This window comes from Diabrotica undecimpunctata, chromosome 10 (assembly GCF_040954645.1).
Source record: "Diabrotica undecimpunctata isolate CICGRU chromosome 10, icDiaUnde3, whole genome shotgun sequence".
NCBI classification, from domain to species: domain Eukaryota; kingdom Metazoa; phylum Arthropoda; class Insecta; order Coleoptera; family Chrysomelidae; genus Diabrotica; species Diabrotica undecimpunctata.
In genome coordinates this window covers 55,428,399-55,453,483 of record NC_092812.1, presented here as the reverse complement: position 1 = coordinate 55,453,483, position 25,085 = coordinate 55,428,399, and the positions used below count along the sequence as shown (strand labels likewise).

The following is a 25,085-nucleotide window of genomic DNA, read 5'->3' as shown; positions in this document are numbered from 1 at the left end:
TCCTAACAGAGCAGATAAAACACTTCGAGCAAAAAGTGAGACAATGGGTGCTCGATCTATTTAACATCTGTCGCTCTACCTACCAGATTCCAAAACTGTGGCGTAAATCAAAAGAAGTAGCCCTTCTGAAACCTGGGAAAGACCCTGAACTACCGAGTAGGTACCGTCCGATATCTCTGCTATGCCATTTGTATAAATTGTATGAACGCCTCATTTTAAACCGCATCCAGGAAACATTAGATACAAAACTAATCCCACAACAAGCAGGCTTCAAACCAGGTAAATCATGTACAGGCCAAGTGCTGAACCTAACAGAATACATAGAGGAGGGATTTGAGCAGAAAGAGATAGTGGGAGTAGCCTTGATAGACCTCACAGCGGCCTATGATACGATAAACCACAGAACCTTGTGACTAAGATCTATAACACTGTGCTAGACTATGACCTGGTAAATATCATTAGATCACTGTTGTGTAATAGACGTTTCTACGTTGTGCTAAATGGAAAGAAGAGCAGATGGAGAATCCAAAAAATGGCCTACCTCAAGGAAGCGTTCTGGCGCCGTCCTTATTTAACATCTACACCAACGACCAACCAATGCACCCTCAGACTGAGAGTTTTGTCTACGCTGACGATCTTGGTATAGCCGTAAAGGGGAAAACACTCACACAAGTAGAGTCGACAATGGAAGAGGCTTTCAAACAAACCATAACCAGTAATTTAAAAAAATACAGCAAGGGAAATACTACAACTACATGATAAATTATGTAGAATTAAAAATATAATAAGATTGATTGAAATTAAATGAAAATCCGAGAGGAACTAACTTATTTTTGTATCTTTCGTTCTACTCGATTTATTTTGTAAAATAGAACTTTTCTAATGATTTATCTGAGTGTGGATGCGAAATAAGGAAAAGGAAACGTGCCAATGCCCTGTAAGACCCTTGACTTTAACTACACTTCATTTATATATTAATTATTACTCTAAAATTTAGACAAAACTAATGCGATAAATATGAATTAAAATTGCCGCTAAAATATTAATAAAACACTAAAGCGAATGGACTAATAAAAAACAGACGTCACATGTGGATGTGGAGTTTATGAACCTTTCCAAAAAACTTTTATATAATAATTATACATATAAAAACTTACAAACTTTACTCGTAATGTTTGTGAAAAGAAGTGCATTGACTTTAAGAATAAAGATTAAAATACTTTTGCTTTAAGTTTATATAATTCCTGTAAAACATTAAGTTATTTTTTGCTCCTTATCTTTTTCCTTCCTTATCTCTTCCTTATATCTTAAACAAAGAGAGCATGAGTCTGTGATAGGCGTTCCAAAACCTATATTATAGTGCGTTGCAAAATATGAACGAAAATAATTTAACCATAAGAGAGCTAAATATCCACTGATGTAATGTAAAGTTTAAAGAGCTTTCTTATATTAAGATCACATGGTAGATAGGTTCTTTTCTTTACTTAACTCCTGCAGTAATGAGATTCCAGACATTTAAAACTCTCAATAAAATTACTCAGAACTTTTTTTGATCATTCTTTTCTAGAACGCGGTCGCCCTCTTGTTTTTCTATTGGACTTATTCCCTCAACAAAAATCGCCTTATCACGCCCAAAAGTTGCATAAAGGCTCTTCTTCCGTTCCGGATGTTGGCGATTATCATAGCTATCCTAACTTTACTTGCAGCTATTTGAAATAGTCCGGTTGTAGACGTATTGAACCACTTCCTTAGGTTTTGAAGCTAAAAAATTCTTCTTCTCCCTGGTCCTCTCTTTCCAAATACCTTGCCCTGAAGAATGAGTTGCAATAAGCCATATCTCTGTTCATTTCTCATAACATGGCCAAGATATTCTAATTTGCGCCCTTTGATTGTGTTAGTGATCTCGCATTCCTTGCCCATTCTACGTAGGACCTCAATATTAGTCACACGATCCTTCCATGAAATTCGTAAGATGCGCCTGTAACAGTACATCTCGAAGGCCTCGAGCTTTCCTAAAGAAGCTTCCGAGAACGTCTATGTCTCTACTCCGTATAATAATGTAGAAAATACATAGCATCTGATGATAGAGATTTTGGTACTAAGTGGTAAATCGTGACTTCTGAAAGAGACAACCTCTTCTGTTCACTGCTGGACATAGGTCTCTCCCATTTTTCGCCACTCTTCACGGTTCTGTGCTTCTTGTTGCTATTTCTTGGATATTCGTCTAATGTCGTCCATCCAGCGTGTTGGTGGTCGTCCTCTGCCTATGCGTTGTTTTATTTCAGTAGAGTGGTCCTATTGACTGTTTATGTTAGTACCCAGATATGTGTAGCTGTTTACCCTGTCAATTGGCTGTTGGTTTACTAAAAGATGTGTATTTAATATTTCGCGCTTACTAATTACCATGTACTTTGTTTTGTTCGAATTGAGATCCAGCCCATATTCTCGACTTATATCTGATATGCGCGACAATATTGTTTGTAAACCATCTAGGCTATCTGCAACAACTACTGCGTCGTCAGCATATCTTAAGTTGTTTAGACGCACTTTGTTAACTTGTAGCATGCAGAAAATCCTTTGAAAACTATCTTATATTCAAGTATAAAAATTTGTAGTACGTCACTGGGCCAAGTAATAAATATTCCCCGTTTACATTGTGAGGTAAAATAAGAAAAATTTCAAAATATGGTTTTATTGATTTGTAAGTGTTATTTCTACAAATTGAAAAGTTGTTTGATTCAAGGTCTTTTTGCGATGTGATAGCGGTTTAACGAGAAATTTGGGTTGTTCCGGTTGCGAGAACAGGTAAGAGACGCAAAAGACTAAGACGCCTTCCTCTAGTTGTCCCAGTGCTTGCTCGAAGAAACGCTCCGAGTACATGTTAAATAGCACTGGAGACAGAATGCATCCTTGTCTCACTCCTCTATCTATGGAAATTGTGTCTGCCAACTGATTATCCACTATAATGTTGGCAATTTGGTTGTAATATAATTATATATAATTCTCAAGTCTCTATCATCCAAACCTGCTTTTTTCAAGATGGATATGATCCTGCCATGTTTTACTCTATCAAATGCCTTTTTGTAGTCGATAAAACAAATATATACATCACAGTTGACATCCCTGCACCTCTGGATAAGCACTTGTATAGCGAATAGAGCTTCTCGGGTGCCTAAGGTATCGCGGAATCCAAATTGTGTCCATTGTGTCACATTTTTAATATATATTCTGTTATGTATCACTTTTCTTTCTCTTAAGAGAAAGATAATGAATGTCAACTCAGAAATACTCCCTAAAATAGAATCCTTCAAAATAAAACAAGCTATGGCACAACTAAAGAACAATAAGGCTCAGGGCCCAGATGGAATGAATACTTGTAGAAATGTTGAAGGAGGAGAGTGATATTATTCTCGAAGAATTGAAAAATTGTTTCAACGAATGTCTTCACAGAGGAGAAGTCCCAGATGATTGGAATGAAAGTTTGATAATACTTCTCTCTTCAAAAAAGGGAGACAGGGGAGATCTGAAGAACTATAGGCCAATCTCGCTGCTGTCAAAAATGTACAAACTGTTTATGAGAGTAATAACTAAGAGGTTAAGGTCGATAGCTATCAACCGGTAGAGCAGGCAGGATTAATATCACTTAAACTTATAAATTGGCTACGTTGATTATAAAAAGGCATTCGAATCCATAGAATTTTGGGCAATAGAGAGAGCTATGAACAACCGCAGGATAGACTCCCGATACAGAATGCTCATACATAATATTTACAAGAAAGCTACAATGAAAATACAAATAGATGCGAAAACCAAAGCTATACCAATCAACAGAGGAGTTCGCCAGGGAGATGTTATCTCACCAAAGCTATTTACGCTTGGACTGGAAGACGTGTTCAAAGAGATTAACTGGGTAGATAAAGGAATAAATGTTAATGGAAGAAAACCACAGACCATGATGACGTAACTATTTCAAGCTTCGGAAAAAGTAGGTCTTAAGATGAACTTGGAAAAAACAAAAATAATGACATCAATTTAGAAACAGTAAGCGACTACATCTATCTGGGACAGATAATGAAAGTTAACAAAGAAAATCAAACTGCCGAAATTACCAGAAGAATAAGGTCAGCATGGGCAGGATTTGGAAAACTGAGTTGGATGTTGAAAAGCACTAAAATAGAATAATATTTGAAAACCAGAATTTACGATCAGTGTATGCTCCCTATACTCAAGTATGGTTCACAAACGTGGACACTCACCAAGTCTAATATGAATAAATAGTAAAAGCACAAAGAGCGATGGAAAGATCAATGCTCGGGGTGAGACTTATAGACAAAAAAACAAACAAATGGATTAGAAGCAAAACCAAAGTAAAAGACGCAGGAGAACATGCTGCCAAATTAAAATGTAGCTTCGCAGAACACAATGCCCTACTAAAGGGCACTGTGCAATCGGAGGACACAACTGAAAGCAACTGGCGCAAAATAGAAAACACTGGATTGATTTGGGAGAGGCCTATTTCCAAAGTTGGATTACTAAGGTTGAAAAAGAAGTATCACTTTTAAAAAGGTTTAAAGTAAGTGGCTCATTAGGCTAATTATTTTGTAGTCTTTGCATGTTTTTGCATTTAATTTAAAATTTGTCAGGCCCTACAGCTTTACCATCTTTAGTTTGTCGAATAGCTGTCGTGAATTCTTAAATGGTAATCGGGTATCCTGTCTGGCATTTGGCATATGGAAGAGAGACTAGACAAGTGTCTCTCTGTGGTGTCTTAGCTTCACAACATTTTAATATAAGCATCTTGTTTAAGTTTTGATGGAATTTTATAAAATCTTTCATGAACTAATTGCAGATTCCTCATAGTTAATAAATTGCACTTCATGACCTTATTTTTATGAACACAACTTGGTTTTTCAGGCAAACCTTTAGCCGAATATCTAATAAAAACAAAACATAATTAGTTCGATGCATTATCTAGCTCTCTATGCTTACCTATTTTTCATAACGAATACTCTTTTGTGTTTAGCACGCTGTATGATTCTTTCCGGCTACACTCTGGAGTCGTTTTTTCTATAGAGATACCAATATTATCGTTATCCATTACATTACCACAAAACAAAAGGAAGTTTACGTGAACATACTTTGAAAAACATCTAAACAACACTAAAAACGTTACATGGCTAGATGCTGCCACTTCGCGGAAATGGATAAATCACGTGTCAGTCCAAACGTTTCGCGATTGGTCAGGTCGGACTTGGCGGTCTTTGCAACTAAATTTTTTTGGACAAGGCAGCTTAAGCGTCTTTTCTCCTTTAAATTACTTCGATTTAAGGTGGAACTTGCACCTTGAACTTATGTATACACATAAAGAACAAATTCCCGTATCAAACGCAAATTTTACAAAAATGTAACATGGCGGGTTTTGCATCTATACCCCTCATATATATTACTTCAACCATACTGAAAAATTTAAGAGAAATATTTTAAAATTGTTTAAGAATTGGAATAAGGTTGAAAGAGGTGGCATTTTGGAACCATAATATAGGATGGCTGTGATTTGTTGCAAGAGCTTAATTCTGTTTTGTGTCCGATAGAATGTTCGTAAAGAACTCAGGAGATGCGACCTACATGGTCCTTAGGGCTAGTGTATGTTAAACCTAACAATTGATTTAATTAATCTAGTTTAAAGCAATATTTATAAAATCAGAAATTTAAATTAAAAAATTTTGCATATTAACCTAACAAAATTAATCATTTTATTGTTTAAGAAACGATCACTATTTCTTGTAGATATTACAATAAAATTTTGGTTAAACATTTATAATAATTATCACTTAATAGTCAATGCGAATACTTTTTTGTCTAAAAAATTTGAAAACTATTCAATTTTAATATGTTGGAAAAGGTTCATCAGCTCCACCTACTAGTGTGACACTACAACTTTTAGTAGTTCATACTGCCCGATAAATATGAACTGATTATATCAAAAAGAATTTATCTTCTAAACCACTATTCGTTCTTGACCTCTGCTGATATCAAATGACAACATTTATCGATTAAGGGATACAAAAACTTACTGACGTTAAAAAAACAAGGTCTTTTGCCATCAGAAAAACATTCAGTCAACTGATTTCAGCAGATATTTGATATATTTTTCTAATTTTTTGTTTTTTTCTCTTAGTGATATGAATTTACGTGACTACCAATTATCTACTTAAAATTCACAGGGCTAGTTACCACTACAACTGACACAAAAGTCTGTTAATTTTTACCAAATATTTACCATAAACCTGATGCTATTTCGTGTGATAATATACGAGTAAAGTAAATTCCAGAATGAAAGTGGAAAGTGAAAGTAATAAAAACTGAAAAATCACGTTCAATTTAATTGTAAAATCAATCCAAATTTTTTCGACCAAAAGTTTTTTCCCAAGGCCAAATGTTAGATTAAAACATGCTTTTTCCTTACGGATTGATTATTTAATAATATTATTTTAATTATTTCCTTTTTCCTTAATATTTATTAACTACTTCTCGAAAAGTTCTAAAAAAATAATATAGTTTACAATGTCTTAGTCGTTTTTACTGCCATTGTATTGTTGGTAAATTTTATATCTATATTACTAGAGGTGATACTTAATTGAAATTACAACTAAAAGAAAGAAAGAAATTTGGAAATAGTACTCTTGGCAAATAAACAAACTTTGACAATGTTCTGGACATCGTAATAGTTTAGTTTTTTACTATTTATTAACAATTAAGTGCAAAAAATGCGATTTTTTCTAATATTCGCTTGCCATTAACCAGGTATTAAATACCTGGTATTAAATAAAATGTTTAGGTGTATTTAAGTATAAATAAATTTTATTTATACTTAAATACACCTAAACATTTTATCTATTAAGAGATATAAAAACGTTCAAAATGGTGTAATATAAAAATTTTTAAATTAATGTGTTGCCCAAAAACTGAAAAATAACGCAAAACTTTTGTTAAAATTAACTTACAGGGGGGTCTTATAGTGCTTAACAAACGCTCTTTCAGCTCTATCTATGAATTAGTTATCCCAAAGGTATTTTTTTTGTAATATGACATAAAATATTAAAGATATAATAATTCTACGGGTACCATATGAAAGGTGGCGACGCGACGTTTAGTTTTAATGTGCATCGAAAAAAGTTAAAAAAAATCATTTTTATAATCAGAAATCGTTTTGCGAAGTTATTATTATTTTTAACATAAACAATTAGAATAATTTTTTAACTATTACACGTAGATGAAATACTTTTTCATATTTTAAGAGCTGACGATTTTTACACGAATTTAAAAAAAAAGTTATTCTAGGACGATTAGGTAAATGTAGGGATATTTTATAATTTGCTGCTAATTTTTTTATAATTTTAAATAATAAGAAACTTTAATAATAAGAAACGTAATTGATCTCATTTTAAATACAAAAGTTTTGTCAACAATTAAAATTTGAATTTTTTTTGAAGCACAGACAATGCTTCTTGAGCTTAATCTACCATTCAGTATAATGAAACTTTAATTGACACTAATTAGTACAGTCATTGAAGGTTTTCACTCCGATTTCGTTGAACCTGAATCGATTTTTATTAAAATTGGTGAATAGTTAGACGATACCTTAAGAAACAAAAGTGACATGGTGTCAACTTGCGCTTTTACCCTGAGGGTGGATGCCACCCTTTCTCGGGGGTGAAAATTATTTTATTAAAAATAACCCTAGGAATCGATAGAGGGACCAAATCTAAACAAAATTTATCTTATAAAGTTATTAAAATAAATCAATAATTTTTGAGTTACTGAAGATCAATGATTTTGATTTTTAGTGAAAAAATGCATGTTTTAAAGCGGTTTTTCATAAATAACTCAAAGAATATAAGTTGTTATAAAAAAGTTGTCATTACCAAAATTGAAGCTAATAAAAAATTAAATAAATTCCTTGCTTGAAAAACCTTTTAATATTAATTTAGAGTGAGTTATAGGTAATTAAATGTAATTTTTTTTTTCAGCGAGTACTCAAATCTGAATATTCAACCTTTAATAACGGGAAAAGAATACATTTTATAAAATATATTTATTGAACAATTTTCAAAGTACCCAGAAATACCTATAAAATGAGCTCTAGAAGAAGTTGATAGCATCAATGTTAAGCAAATTATGATGAAAATAAGAGGACCCTTTGGAATTTTTTTGGAAAAAGTGAAAAATAAAACATAAGCCATTTCCACAAAAATTAAAAGTTATAGTAATCCCTATAAGACTTTCTTTATTTTAGCACAAGTGATGACCTCAAAAATTTTGACCGGTTAAGAATGCATATTTTTGAAAAAAACTTGATTTAAAAAAATCAGAATTTTTCAAATTTTCATAAATTTCATTTTCTTTTGAGAATAACTCCATTTCCCCGCTCCAAACTCGCTTCTTGCGGGTGTCAAAGAATAGGGCTATTTTGCAATGCAGTCTGCGGATCAGGCAGTGGGGACAATTGCCAAAATAGCCCTCTAATTAATGAAAAAGGAGAAATTGGTGAAGAGAGCTCTGATTCTGATGAAGAGTAAAAAATTATCAATTAAATCACTATTAATATTTGATTAATTTATGAAACATTACTTAAATAAAAAGTAAATGAACATTTCATATATTTTAATATTTATTTTAATACGTTTTCCTCTTAACTAATAAATTAAATTTTTATCAGTCACATAAGCACTGCAAAAATTGTTCAGGAAATGTGGAAAGAATAATATTAATAAAGTTTGGAATGTATTAATAAAGTTTATCATAACCAATAAAAAAGTTTCTAAATGATTAAAGCTATTAAAGCTAATAAAAAAACATTTTCCATTATTTTTATGACAAGGGGTAGTTTTTAAGGGTGCAAAATTACGCAATAAATAGATAAATACTTTAATACTCAGTAAGTGAGATTTCAATTTAGTAATGTTTTATTCAAATAATGAAAGTTTCTTGAAATTAATTTTTTCAATGATTCTGCTTTAATGGGGTGGTTTTTAAGGGTTGAAATTTCACAGTCAATCAAAAATTATATCATAAACATTAAAGAAAGTATTTGGGTAATATTAATATGCGATTTGATATTTCAGAAATATAAAAAATGATTTTTCCATTATTTTCGATTTAAGGGATAGTTGCTAAAAGGGTTGAAAAATTAATTAAAATCATAAATCATGCTCATAAATGTTGCAAAATATTTATTTTATTTAACTAATCGAGATTACTTATGCCAGAATGCTTAAATCTGCATTTTTTACCATTTTTAACAAAAGGGATGGATTTCACCTCTAAAATGCAAAAAACGCAAGTTGAGCATATGTCACTTTTGAAGCTGAGGGTAAAATATACTCAATTCCAAATTTTCATGCAAATCGATGGAGGTTCACCGAAATCGAAGGTAATAGTTGATTTTTACCTTCATTCACTGTACTAAATTACTTACGTTTCTTAATTATTATAAACAAATTAAATGTGTATTTAAAGAAAAACTCCCTAATTTTATGTAATCGTGCCAGAATAACTTTTTTTTGTTTAGTTATTCAAATTGTTTATAATTTAAAAATAACAGTAACTCTGCAAAACGATTCTTGGTTTGAAAATAAATTTTTAAATTTTTTTTATTGCATATTAAAAAATAACCTTATTTATACTAAATAAACAATTTACATAACTTTCACACACTCCTTTTATAGATAAATTACATATTTTAACAAAATTTTTTCGAAAATTCAAAATATATTTGTTTTTTTACTTCTAAAATTTGAAAAAAACGACAAAATGAACAGGATGTCGACGTTAGAACCTAGGGAAACTCATAAACTAGCGAAATATTTTTGGTTTTTTGTCAAAAGATGATGCAGTTATAAGTTATGATGAACACCGCAAAGTAACTTTTTTTTAACTTGAAAAATTAGCTGTCATTTTCTTAACTTTTAATTTTGTTGTACCAATATTTCCCATAATAGTATTGAAATGTTGTACTATAATGTACCAATGTTATAAATACATTTATATTAAACAATTTTTCAAAAAATATATATTAAAAATATGTTTAAAATATTGAAAATAAACCTTACCCCCTTCCTCATAAATTTTGAAGGTTTGTTAAGCAATCTAAGACCCTCTTTGAAAGCGATAATATAAGTGTAAGTTCATTTTTACAAAAGTTATAAATAATTGATGGTTTGGCCTTATTTTGCTGTTTTTGGAGCAACAAATTAATTTATAAAATGTTATAATACGGTGATTTGAAGGTTTTTATATTTCCTAATGGATAAAATGTTTATTATCTTCGTCAGTGACGTCACAGGCAACTCTTCTGGTAACTCTTCTCCATGCTTCAACTCCAACAGATTATATACCGTCGTAATTGTCTTGATACCTCGGAAGTCTTGGTCTTCCCCTGAGTCGTTGTTCCATAGGCTCCCTTTTGTCAAAAATTTTTGTGACTGTTGCATCTTTCTCTAGCCTGATTACATGCCCCTATTCATATGAGTTTTGCTCTTATACGTTAGTGGTCAGAGTCTAATACTCTTACGTCAAATACTTCGAAGAAATATCGACTATCAATAAATAAACGGTCAATTTGGTTTTTTTAATGGACGTCTAGTGATTGCCACGTGGCTTTTGCGATATTTAGGTGGAGAAAACACATGCTTACTACCACCATTCCCATGGATCATCATTATCATTCCGTTTCTATCGTTTTTATAATTATACTAATAAAATATAATGTATAATAATAAAAAATTTAGGTCTGGTTTATACTAATATATATAGACTAATGAATCTATAAACGAAAATAATATTATTTTAATCCAGCCAGTGGCCTAGGAAAAGAGAATCGGATTTATAAAAATATTTGGATGAAGAGTTATTTTTTCGTTAAGTGTAAATAAGATGTAGGTTAATTAAAGTCGGTAAAGGCGGAATAGTTTATGCAAATTTGCAAAAATGTTTCTTATGTAGAATTTTGCAAGTAAAAATATTGTGACCGTCACAAAACGTCAGGAAATCGTGAGACTTCATCGTAATGTTGTATTGTAAAGAAAGTTATTATGCATATATATGTTGCGAGGATGTAAAGTATACTTTTTTTTTAAGATGTCTCGCTCGTGCTCACCCTAGTGCCTGTTATTTCGTTCTAGGGTAGTGTGAGACTTCAGGTATGCTAACCAGACCTTACCCACTAAACTCTATCTCCTACGGCATACTCGGGAGTACTTTATCGAGTGTAACTTCCAGTATATCACTTTCTGCCTTATTTGCTCAGTTCCTTTTAATCTTTTAGGTTTGCCTATGTTGTAGCATCCCCTTATACTCTACTCTTTGTTGTGTGATCCTTCCTATTTTTTTAACAGTTCTCTCCTTTCCTGGCTGAATTGATTGCATAACAAAAGGCAATGTTCTGCATCATCTTCCACACTACACATTACTCATCGAATGTTATTTTTAAATTTTATAAGTAAAGGTCCTAAAAAATCGATGGTCAGTCAAAAATTGTTGATCCTAAATTCAGAAAAACAAGATTTTGGCACCCTCTCTAAGATAATTAACCTTGAATGACCAAAAAACTAGTTTAAAATAACTAAGTAAAGCTCTGGGAATCCGATGTCATTGAGAGATAATTAATTCGTATTCATTGTGGACCCAGAATATTAGGAGACATTAGAAACTCTTAAACACTACCACGGTTTTTACAACATTGTCAAAGAAAGTCTAACTAAGGACAGATTGGGTACGCCTCTAGCTTTACTAGCACAGTATCCAGTAAAGTGGAAGCGATTGAAAAAATTAAGTGTCTTTCCTTATACCTTATAAATATAAAGACAGTTGAGTAAATGACATCCCACAGTTGTTTGAAAGTACGTCAACAAAACGCGTGATAAAAACACTTGGCAGATATGTACCAAATTTCTTAAGGTACTGCGTATAACATGCCTATAGAGATACAGAATGTGAGATAATGATCCTTTATGAACATCTAAAAAATAAAAATCTAAAACTGAATAGGATCAACAAAACTCCCCATATTCCCAAGAAGAGCAACAGATAAAGGTAGTGGGTAGACCATACGCTGAATTACTCAAGGACATCAAGTCGAAAGTAGACACAAGCCAAATGGATATTACCATAAAAAACATCTAAAGAACAGCATAAGGCGTCTTAATATTAGAGATATGTGTAGACCAAGACAAGTCAGAAGAATTAAAACAAACCATAAAAGATGAAGTACCTTACATGGACGTCTGTATTAAGTAAACGACATAGATGCGGTCCTCATCTAAACCATTCTGAGGATCATAAGGTTAAGGATGCAATAGACATGATCAGAACACTTAAGATTAAAATTGGATGAAGCAACTGTAGAATTTTAGCTAGAGTAAAGCTAATAAGATGCTATGATGATATGGGCAAAATTGATGAATGCCTGAACTATGGTGAGAAAGGACACAAGTCGAAGAGTTGTAGATCCCTTCTGTAATATATGCAAACAAAGAAATCACTGATCTGATCCAAATAAGTGTCCAAAGTTCCGAGACTTGAATACCTCTTTACCTAGCCTACACAAAATGTTTAAAACAAAATATAGATTTACTAATAATTGTAGGCGAGTCAAATAATGAATGTGACACTACATAACAAACAACAATTGTGTGCGAGATATGGCACAGAGAGCGGCAGGAAATCAACCTGCTCTTGGAGGAGTAACAAACTCCGGACAATATATAGGACAATAGACGCATCATGCTCAGTAAAAAAGACGAGGAAAGGTAAAGACAAAGCCTATAGAGTTACGTCAGAAATTATATTTGCGGGTGACTAATACGTGGTGAAAAAGGGGTGTTTTATTGGGTATGAAAGGCCGGTGAGTCCCACACTATCTATGGTACTGGTCGTCAGGTATGCGTAACCGCACGTCTCTTTTGAAAAATATTGGTGCTTAAAATTAAAAACATAATTACCTACATTAAAAAAGCTACTCTAGGTCGATCGTAACTTAGATGCTAATAATTAAAACACAACTAACTTTGGAATATGCAATCTCAAGTTTAAAAAATAATAAGATTATCAGAGTCTAAAGTCAATGCGAAAATTACTTAAACGCTTTAGCATTTAACGCCTATGCAAAGTGCTTAACAAGGTATACAAACCGGAGAAAGTACAATCAGGTTGGATAAAATCAACCTTTGTCGGAAGTACAAAGGAGTAAACGCTAGTCGCTGAGCAAATCACCGCCTAATTACTTTAATGAGTCACGTACGCAAAGTGTTTCTAAAGGTAATTCACAGACACATTTATAATAAATGTGACAAGAGGTCGGGAGAGGCTCAGTTTGGTTTCAAAACCGATTGGGAACACGGGAAGCATTTTTTGCATGCTAGAATGCTATGGCCAGACAAATAACATTCTAAACGTTACATTTTTGTTATCATCTTTGAATAATTATTCTATTCCTAATTTCTTTGGAATTCGTTCATTTGTTTAATCTCTGTTTTGTTTTACTGTTTGGGTTTATTCCCAATAAAATAGTAAATTCTATGTCTGGATTTAGTTGACAGTTTATACCACATCAAAATAATCTAGGGGACACTTATAAATAGCTTTAAATCAATAGCTGCTAATACACAAATAAATGTATGTTTTTAATCTTTTTTGTTGTTTTGTCGATTCTTGTACCAACTTGGACGGTAATGCTGTAATTGTCTATAAGACAAAAAGTAATAATTCTTTATTGGTACTTGATTTTTGATGTTAGAGTTAGAGCAGGAGACCAATTCACTGAAAATATTCCAACACCGGGAGGAATTAGACAAGGCGACAGTATAAGCCACTTCTTGTTTAACCTACTCATGGGCAAAATTATAAACAAAGAGCTGACAGCTCTTTCAGTTCCTTCAAATAAGCTGCCAACTCAATATGACCATTTCTACCAACAAAACTAAATGTATGACAACAGCAAAAGATCCGCTCAGATGTAAGTTAGTGGTTGAGAACAACCCCATAGAACAGGTGATGCAATTCAGATATCTGGGTATAGATATATCAAGCACACACGACCCAGTAAAGGACCTAAGGAGTCAGATCAACAAAGCATCCGCATTATCGCGAGATAGTCTGGTCAAATCCGTATATGCGCACAGATAGTAAAATTAGAATCTACAAGACTTGCATACGATCATGACATATGGCATAAAAGTGCGCGAAGATACCAACAAAACGAAACAGCTAAGGGTTGCCGAAATAAAAACCCTAAGAACAATAGTGGGCAAAACAAGAAGAGACAGGGTGAGAAATACAAACGTCAGAGAGCAGTGCAAAATTCAAGATATTGTAAGATGGGGAAGGCAGCGTAAGAGGATGTGGTACAATCATGTAAGACGAATGGATGAGAATAGACTCCCAAAAATTGCCCTAGAAAACATTAGAAATAGACTGCATAAAGTAAGGTTAAATGTTCGAAGAGCTGTAAGAGTACCTGTGTTATCCAGATGAAATCACGCTCATAGACTTCAGTGGGCACAAGAACACGGAAATTGGGTTAGACGTGAGTGAGCCTCTACTTTGTTCACAGATAAGTCCCGATTTGCATTTGTACCAGATACAAGACAGACAAGAATTTGGAGACGCTCTGGCAATGCTGAACGATTGGCCACCGTGCAGGAGGTTTATAGACAGGAAAGCGGCAGTATAATAGTATGGGGTGTCATCACTCTTGGTGGAAGAACCTCGTTTGTCTGGAAAGGTTTCTAAATGCAACAGACTACCGCGATATTATTGTTGAACCTACTGTTGTACCCTTTGCATAACGCGCTGGTTTTAATTACTGCACGACAATGTGCGTCCGCGTACTGCCAAGCTCGTGCGAACATTCCTCGAAGATAATGAAATTGAGGTTTTACCATGCCCTACACAATCGTCAGATTTAAACCCAATTAAGCATCTATGGGACATATTGGGCAGATGCATTTTACAAAAAATATTGCGTTCAATACAAGACAGCAACTGTTTGAGTGTCTTTCAATGGAGAGGAACAGAATAAAGCAGCAAGAAATTGACCATCTGATTATGAGTTTGACTTACAGATGTAGGATAGTAATCAACAACCGTGGAGGTCATACACTATACTAACTTAACCTAAAAACTACTTTGTGGGGTATTAAGTTGGGTTGGGAGTTTTTGTTACCATTTTTTGACTTATTTAGTTCTAATTTTCTTAAGAGCTGTTACGATAATTCTAAGAAAAAATGTTTATTTTATATTCGGGACACTGTTTATAACTTTGTATTAAAAACATTTGAAATAAATTATTTGAAACATTTCTGTAACCTCGCATTTTGTTTTTGTCCTCGTAGATTATTTTGATGTGTGTATGTAATTTTATGAACTTTTTCAACTTGGACTACATTTAATTGAAGCCATCTGGATGTGTGTTTCGGAAAATTTGGTTTTGTTGAGTTTATTTTATTGCCCATTTCCTCTTCTCGTGAATATAATCAAGCAGAATTTGTAGACCTTCACGATTTTCTGACAGAATTACTGTATCGTCCGCATATCTCAGTAATTCCCTGTTAATTTTTATTCAACAATGTTGAAGCTCGGAGAAAATGAAACCTTGACCTTCACGATTTTCTGATAGAACTACTGTATCGTCCGCATATCTCAGTAATTTTTTGTTGATTCTTAAACAACAATGTTGAAGCTTGAAGAAAAAGCAACCTTGTCTGAATCCTCGTTGTATGGACCCCACATCAGTGTAGTTATCTCCAATTTTTACGATAGCAGTGTAATTCCACTACAGATTTTTAATAACATGAATTTGTCATATATTCCTATATTTTTTTAGCAACTGCATTCATTTTGCTGTACTTTATCAAATGTCTTTTCGAAGCATGCAAATACTTCTTTTATTTGACCACAGTATTTTTGTAATAGAATATTTGGCGCAAAAAGAATATAATATTTAGATCTTCTCTTATCGATTTCGATATCTTTCTTGATTAAATTACTGTTAAAATCATTGTTTGTGTAGATTTCGTTAACTTGGTTTTTAAATTCATTCCATAGTCCCTCTGGATCTTCTAGTTATTCTTCGGTGTTCTTTATTCTATTGGTAACTTCTTGTTTAATGTTGCTACCTAGGGTCCATATAGAGACTACGTCTCAGGGCCAGCAACCCCACTTGGGAGTCTTGCCTTGCCATGAATAAATTTGTTTAAACTTTACCATCTTACGAATTTATCAACGACGGTGTAATAAATAACAAATTTAATACCATTGAAAGGGTTTTGACCCACATATTTAGTGGCTTCACTCTAGTATACCTGGTAACAACACTGACGATGGACTTTCGTCCGAAAACGTTCTTTGATGTAGTCCGAAAAATCAGACTAAGGTCATAATTTCTGCAGCGAGTAATAGTAATACCTTCAGAAAACTACGTGGACTGTTTTGTGTGCCACACAAAGAAGTATGAGGTATGCCGTAACATCATTTCATCCAAAACTAAAACTAATAGATAGTATAGGCAGAAAGAGGTTGTCCTTGTTGCTTAACATCAGGAACCGAACAAGATTTAACTTTAAAGAATTAATAAGAATAGATGATAACAGACACGATTTTACGGCTTGTATCTATTAGTATAAACAGCACTTAAAGAAGAATATTTAGATGCGCAGAGTACTCGTTCTTATTTTTCTTCCTTTGGACTTTTTGGACTGCTGGTTGATAAATTTGGGGCTTTCAACAATATTTTTTCTTTATAAAGTAGCTCTACGCCCAGAATCTTATCAGAAAACAATCCCAAAATTCTGGAAATACAGTTCTTCCAGAAAATTACAATAACCCGGAAATATATCAATATTTCAAATGCTTAAAACATCGTGTGTTGCTTTGTTGTTGGCTATATAAGGGTTAATGTTTTGGTTCCAGAAAGCAATTCTTGAAAAAGGTAATGTTTGAGAATCAGTATCATAATCTTATCGGTAAAATCAAGATTAGAACCAACTATAAAAATTTCAATATTTTTTCGAATAAGCTCTCTATGTAAGAGGCAAACAATTCGTATTTGAACATCACAAAAATTTAAAATAAAGTTTATTCATTCCCGGTTTTGTTTTTTGAGTTAATCTGTGTAAATTTGTGATGATAAACACTACTGACTCCTTTGTGATATTCAATGAAGCAAGCATGTAGGTGTACGCCTGCGTCTGAGCAGAAGCTTAACTCAAAAAACAACGTATTTGGTACTCATTCAAGATTTGAAGACAATTGTGGTATGATTGATATGTTTTTAAGATTTTCCTAAATGTAAATATTGTTCTACTGTGTTTTATAGACAGTCAGGAGAGCAATACCGAGCTCTAGTATAATTTAACTGCGATATGTTTGCATATTTCATCGATTGCGAGAAAAGATAGAGCAAGCGATAAAAGGCAAAATCGGAGAGGATCAGGCAGGCTTCACGGCAGGAAGATCATGCATAGACCACATATACACACTGGAACAACTGTTGGAAAAGAAAAAAGCAAAAAATAGAGATATACACTTGGCATTTGTGGACCTGAGAAAGGCGTATGACTCTGTACCAAGGTCAGAACTATGGGAGGCAATGTACAAATTAGAAATACAGACGGAACTCATAGAAGCTACAAAAGCTCTGTATAAAGAAAATAAAGTGTCCATTAAAATGGGAACAAGAATCATAGGAGACTTCACCACAACAAAAGGGCTCCTGCAGGGTTGTTCCACATCTCCAACCCTATTCAAAATATACTTAGAGAAAGCCTTGACTACATGGAAAAGAAAATGCGAAGGCATGGGGGTACCGGTACGGAACGAATACCTATATACATTAAGTTTTGCAGACGATCAAGTAGTGATTGCACAAGACCAAGACGACCTCAGCTACATGATGAAGAAACTACAAGAAGAATATACCAAGGCTGGCCTAGATATTAACCTCGCGAAAACAGAGTACCTATCTACAAGTGAAGAAGACATAGAAGATCTACAGATTGATGACAACGTAACAATCAAAGGAAAGGATAAATTCAAATACCTGGGGTTTATAATCACGAAAAAGGCAACAACAGAGGAAGAAATTACACAAAGATTAGGACAAACAAGAACAGCAATCCGACAACTTAACTCAGTATGGTGGGATAGACACGTAAATATGAAGACAAAAACGCAGATTTATAAAACATTAGTGCGAAGTATTATGACGTATGGGGCTGAAAATTGGATCATAAACAAGAAAACCAGCAGTAAGATAGTAGCAACAGAGATGGAATGCCTGCGAAGATGCTGCAGAGTAACAAGAATGGATAGGAGAAGTAATGACGAAATAAAGCAAAGAGCATCAATAGAAACAGACATACTAACATATATAGAACAAAAAAGACTAAAGTGGTATAGACATGTAAGAAGAACTAGCGACAGCAGATGGATAAAGAGAATAACCGAATGGAGCCCCATAGGAAGGAGGAAAAGAGGACGACCCCGAAAATCCTGGAGGAACGAAGTAGACGACGCCATGAGTAAGAGAGGACTAAACGATGGAGAATGGAACAACAGAGAGAGATGGAAACGGTTGAGCGAGGGAAGGCAGTGAATACTGTAGAATCCCTAAATATATATATCGATTTCGAGGAGGCATTTGTCAAAGTGCCACATAGGAAACTAATCGATATCCTAAAAATATCAGGACTCAATGGTAAGGATATAAGACTAATCTCAAACTTATATCTCCAACAAAAAGCTACAGTGCAATTCGAAAATGAACTGTTCCAGATCTTCACAGTCGGAAAAGGAGTTAGACAGGGTTGCATACTGTCACCAGCACTATTTATCGTATACTCTGAAAACATCTTGCCTTACTAATGCTTTTTGAGGACGAGTAGTAAAATGATAATAATAAAGTGATCCAAGTGAAAAATATTAGTTTTAAGACAGTAATACTGAAGCGAAATACACTGTTAATGACTTTTTTTATTATGATTAATGACAAGTGCAACGTATCCGCTCTAAGTTATTTTAAAAAATTCGATAGAAATTATTGAAATGCCTAAATATCGATCTACTTTGTCATGAACGCTACCACATTTCTGAAAAAAATTATCTTGAAGTTGAAAAATAAAATGTAATAATGAGGGTGAGTATAATCCCTCATTAGCATTATTTTTTTAAATGTACTTAGTTTATCCGTTATAGTAGTAGTAACAGGGAGTCACTGCTGCAGCAATATAACTAATGTAAAGAATTAAAACTCCATTTGTCTTTGTCCAACTCCAGCAAACTTTGATGAAAATTAAGTGATAACAACTAAACTTGATTTTTACCATCCGAAATAGGCGATAAATCTCCCGAAATGGCACCATCGCAACATTTGCTGATTAAATGAAACATTTTTACCTATACTGAGCCTACCTCCAGCAATTAGTGGTTAAAAACTAAACCAGATACAAAAAATGAAACCTGTTTACAAGGTTGGTCACTTCGGGATGAAGGGGAACATTTTATTAGAAGCCTTGATCCAACCAACTTATACCATTGTAGTAAAGTTCAACTTTGATACGCTATTTGAAGTGGTTATAGGTAAAAGGTAGACTTAAAACAGGGTTGAAGAAATAAATTTTAGACTTACAATTTATTTTATTTAGTTTAAGAGACCAGTTTTGATCACTACAAAATTGAAGTAGTAGAATTCACTAGTGGAAGACCTATAGACAACACTATAGCATACAGGAGCGTTCTGTACACGCCTTTCTAACAACAATTCCTGCATCGGCATGTAAGTAATATTTATATACTTCCTCAAACCATACATAATATTGGAACTTTTTACAACAAGCCTGATAGAATTCTTTTAGTTGCGATATTTAATTGTTTTAGCATTTTAGTTTAACTTGTTCGGAGACCTGAAGATGATCAGAAAATTGGAGTACCATGTACATTGTACAACCAATTCATTATTTTAAGGTAGATTTACTTGTAAATTATACGGATAAATCCAAGATCGATATAATTGTAAAAGTGGGAGTAAGTCTGGAAGTGGCTCTTAAAATCTTTTAAAAGCTTGCCGACTATCTTGCAAATGGGAATACAGGAGGACCCCAACAGAGACATCCGTATGACAAATGTATATATTCATTCATACGGCAACGTGGCTTTAAATTCTTTTAGTCGTAAGTCAAAGTATATATTTCCTAAGAAGCCGGCAGCACGGAAGATGTCCCCAGAAAACCAATCAACTTTGTTAAATGACATACGACTTAGTATTTTAAGGATAGTCATGGCTCCAGTCTATTAAGTCAAAGTTTTACTCCGGCAATTTTTTTGATCACGCACACGTTACAAAATGTTTGTAATTTTTGTTAAAAAGTTGTGTTTTGTGAATTCCTTAGAGTAACGGTGGGAGTAAGAAATAGTGGATATGTCCTTAGATACTTATTTCATTTTGTTGTTACTTTATTTTAGAAAAAATGGTAGTGTAAAGACGACATTAGAGAATATAATACTAAATGTTTTTAGTTTTTTATATCTAATTACATATAAAATATGATTTTTCGTTTTATCGTTAGAAAATAGAAGATGTTAAAAATACTATATATTTAAAATCAATACTACAAACACTTTATGGATCCAGATAGTAAAGAAACTGGAAAATATATGCGGTAAGTTTAAAGCAGGTACTAGCGGTGTGAACTCCTTGTATAATACTTTTAGCAGTCGCGTTCCAAACAATACTAAATTTGCAGTGCGTGCTATAAGTTATATTAAATCTAAATACTATACTAATAACGATTATGAACTTACCCTAGCTCTATCTGCACTATTAAAATCATTTGCACGGTCACTGGATATGAACTCGGTGTGTCGGTAGGCTAAATCGGGATATTTTTTTCTTCTAGGCATGGCAGGTTCCGGCTTATGCACTGTAATGAACATTCGTGATTTAATATTTGGTCATTCAATTTTTAAAGATACTACAAAATAAATAAAATTATTAAAAGAGACATTTATAACAACCTAAAGAGTTCTGTACTTAGGGATACATTCATAAGCTTTAACCTCAGCGGGTGCATATGGAGATCGATCGGATTGCCAAGCCGATGACCCAGTTCTAGAATATAATGTTGCTGGATATACTACTTCTTCCTTGCCAGGGATACGGGTGAAAACCACAATGACAGCCACGGTGGAAAATATCATCTGCGGTACATTGTGGATAGTGGAAGTGGCAAATCCTGCTTCTAGAATTGGTATAAAATGAACTAAGTTCTTGTGAAAATTATAGAGGAATTAATCTACTCAGTATCGTCTCCAAAATATATGAAAGCATCCTAGAAAAGAAATTAAGACACATCGTTGAACCACATCTGGATGAAGTACAAAGTGGGTTTAGGAAGGGACACAGTACGCAAGACCATATATTTACGTTGAAACAAATAATTGAGAAAGCTAGAATAAAGAACACAGAAATATATATGGCTTTGCTAGATATTGAGAAAGCATTTGACAGAGTGTCCCAGGAAGCAGTTTAGAAAAGTCTGCAAAATAGAAATATTGACCATCAACTAACAGGTGCTATCAAAAGTCTGTATCAAAATAACAAGAGTTATGTACGTAAGGATAACTTGGAATCGGAGATGTTTGCAATAAACGAGGGTCTAAGACAAGGAGGTGTTATGAGCCCCACACTGTTCATATTGATTATTGACGACATAATTAAGAAAACAAAAGCAAGTATACACAAAGTACATATCGGATATAGTAAAATACGACCGGTTGGTATAGCTGAGTGTGCATTCGCAGATGATCTCATGTTATTCGCTTCCAACGAAAGGGACCTCCAGAAAAATATAGATAGCTGGAATAATGAGCTGGCAATTAGAAACATGAAGATTAATGTTAAGAAAATCAAGGTGATGCTAATAGCGAAAACTAACCGAAATGTTTATATAGAAATTAACCAACAACTCATAGAACAAGTAGATGCATTCAAATACTTAGTGGTTACAATAGACAGAGAAGATACCATGCAGAATGAAATAACATAAAGAATAAGTAGTGCTTCAAAAGTGTACCATAATCTTAGTAGAGCATTCATAGGTAAACCGGAAATCAGCAGAAGAACCAAAATGACAGTTTATAAGACAGTATTCCGACCAATCTTGATATATGGAAGCGAGAGCTGGGTTTTAACAAAGCAATTAAAAAGCAAGATACAAGCCATTGATATGAAATATCTAAGACGAGTCAAAGGAATAACACGACGAGACAAAATAAGAAATGCTATTGAAACACAACAAATAAAATGGTTTGGTCATCTGTGCCGAATGAGCGACAACCGACCCGTTAAGCAAGTCTGGAAGGCTAAAGTGAAAAAGTTTAAAACCAGAGGCAGACCACGGAAAACCTGTGATGACGAAGTAGGGCAGATTATGAAAAGTAGGGGAATGGAATGGACAGAAGCTTAAAATAAGGCAAAAAACAAGAAAGAATGGACAAAATTCGTGCACAGAATAGAATATTGTTCTGAAGCTATTTTCTTGTGGCATTTTAAATTAATTTATATTTAAATGGGAATAAGGCTCAATTAAAGATTAAAATACGTTTATTGACGTTTCAATTTCCACTTCGGAAATCGTTCTCAAAATACAAACATTAGTAAATTAAACAAAAAAAAAAATTTGTTTAATTTACTAATGTTTGTATTTTGAGAACGATTTCCGAAGTGAAAATTGAAACTTCAATAAACGTATTTTAACCTTTAATTGAGGCTTATTCCCATTTAAATATAAACAGAATAGAAAAAAAAAATCTGTATTTTCATTGGATTTGAGATGTAATGTATATCTGTAACCTGTATTTGTAATTTACCTTACACCTTAGGGTAGAGAGGTGTTCGATTATATATTTAGGTCTTTCCGAACAACTGGAAACATGCGAAAATTATACCAATCCTGAAGCTAAGAAAAGATGGAATGGATCAGAAAGCTACAGGCCTAATATCCCTACTGGAACCACTAGGAAAAATATTGGGAGGACTAATATTCACAAGTTTTCATACATATGCAGCAAGCAGAAGAATTATCCAAGACCAATTTGGATTCAGAAACGGAAAAAATTGAGTTGCAACTGGCAGGAGTCATCAGTGATGCAAAAATCAATTTTAACAGGAAAAGAAGAACAGGAATGACCATATGGGGCATAGAAAAACCTATGATACACCTTGAAATAAAGCACTAATATTCAAGATGGATAGAATACGCCTCCCCTTATAACTCATATTCTTTATTATATAACATTTTTGTTTCACATATGCTCACTGATGCAAGAACCAGAACCAATACAGTCCTTTAACGACACAGCAATCTACATAGCAGCGAAGGACAAAAAAAGAATCATATAGAGACTAAACAAAACGAAGAATAGCAATTACTAAAACAACTTTTATGAAAATGAACATGACATTTCTTAGCAATAATCATCTCAGTTTAGAACTAAGACAAAGAATGGATAAGTGATATAGTTGGTCTGTACTTTTGTATGGATGTAAGTGTGGATACTAAAAGTATCAAGTATGAACAGAACAATATCTGGGACATGTCATGAGGGGCGAGCGTTATAACTTGCTGCAATTAATAATCCAAGGAAGAATACAGGGTAGAAGGAGTCGCGGAAGAAGACGCATCTCCTTGTTAAACAATTTGAGAGCTTGGTTTAACTGCACTTCTGCTGACCTTTTTAGAGCAGCGGATCGAAAGTGCGAATTGCCATGATGGTTACCAACCTTCTTAGAGGAGATGGCACATAAAGAAGAAGAAGATGAACAGAACTAAAACATTGGAAATGTAAATTCATAGACGGATGCTGAAGGTACCTTGGGCAGCAAGAAAAACTAATGAGGCAAAGTCGGATAACTCTGATATGGCATGTGAAGATGTAGATAGAAACTAGAGAACCACAGGGAGAAAATACCACAATTTATGAATAAATAGAAAATAAAAATTCATAACCTTAAATCAGCAGGTTAGTTACCACCAAGAGAAGAAATTAGAATAAGAGGGAACAGAATCCAAGGAGAAGTCATTTAGTACATGGGAGTTCACCTCGACAGAAGACCTACGTTGACAAAAAATACAAATGAAGGTATCAGTGATAAAAAGAATGATCCAACCTTATATATTCAGGACCAGTCCTCTATTACAGGCTAAGAAGATACAGTAATACCAGGCCTGAATAATACCAATAAGGAATTCTACAGTAGACACTAACCGGAATAATATGATAAAAACCGAGACGGTGTACTACATACTCATCAAAAGATATCAATGGCAGAACAGAGTTACGTATAACTATCTAAGAAAGGCTCTAGTACCCATCACTGAGAGAAGTGGCCGTGAAGAGAACCAGAAAATTCTATTATTAGGCTACAAGAAGAGTCCTTATCAGAGGATATCAGATATCGTCTGGTTCTAAGTCCCGCCTTTATATGCTTCGTAGATTTAACAAAAGCATTCGATAAAGTAAGACTCAGCGACGTAATAAAGGCAAAAATATACCTCCAAAAATAATAAGGATTATGGAAAAACAATACTGGCTATTTAACTAAAATAAAAACTGACGAATTACTAAGAGAAGACACAGGGATAAGACAAGATGACTGCTTAAGTATATTCTTTTTTAATTTCGTAATATATAACTAAAACAGGAACTAAAGGAAGGTTAACTAAAAAAATATTAATAGATACAGGGATAATACAAGGTGGCCGCTTGAGTACAGTCCTGTTCAATTGTAGTAAGACTATTTGTAAAACATAGGAAATAGAAACAATAATATTATATATTACGAAGGCGCTACTGTAGTTATACAAATTCAATCAAATTGATGAAAATATAATTTAATAATCTCAACTAACACAGCAAAATTCCCAACTTTTTTCAAGAAACCAGTAAGATCCAATCTGGAAAACAGAGGAAAAATCATAAACCAGATAATTTCGTTCAGATATTTAGGAGTCGGTGTAACGAGTCACCGA

General features: G+C 33.5%; 1 protein-coding gene across 6 annotated transcripts in view; it reads right to left on the bottom strand.

Annotated features, from left to right (window-relative positions):
- LOC140451826 (uncharacterized) overlaps nt 1-25,085 on the bottom strand; it is a 110,878-nt gene that overhangs the window by 71,987 nt on the left and 13,806 nt on the right. For all 6 annotated transcript variants that reach the window (XM_072545719.1, XM_072545723.1, XM_072545720.1 and 3 more), the window contains exon 3: nt 20,857-20,975. In XM_072545719.1, coding sequence (XP_072401820.1) covers nt 20,857-20,975 — 119 coding nt within the window. The remainder of the gene's footprint in view (nt 1-20,856; nt 20,976-25,085) is intronic.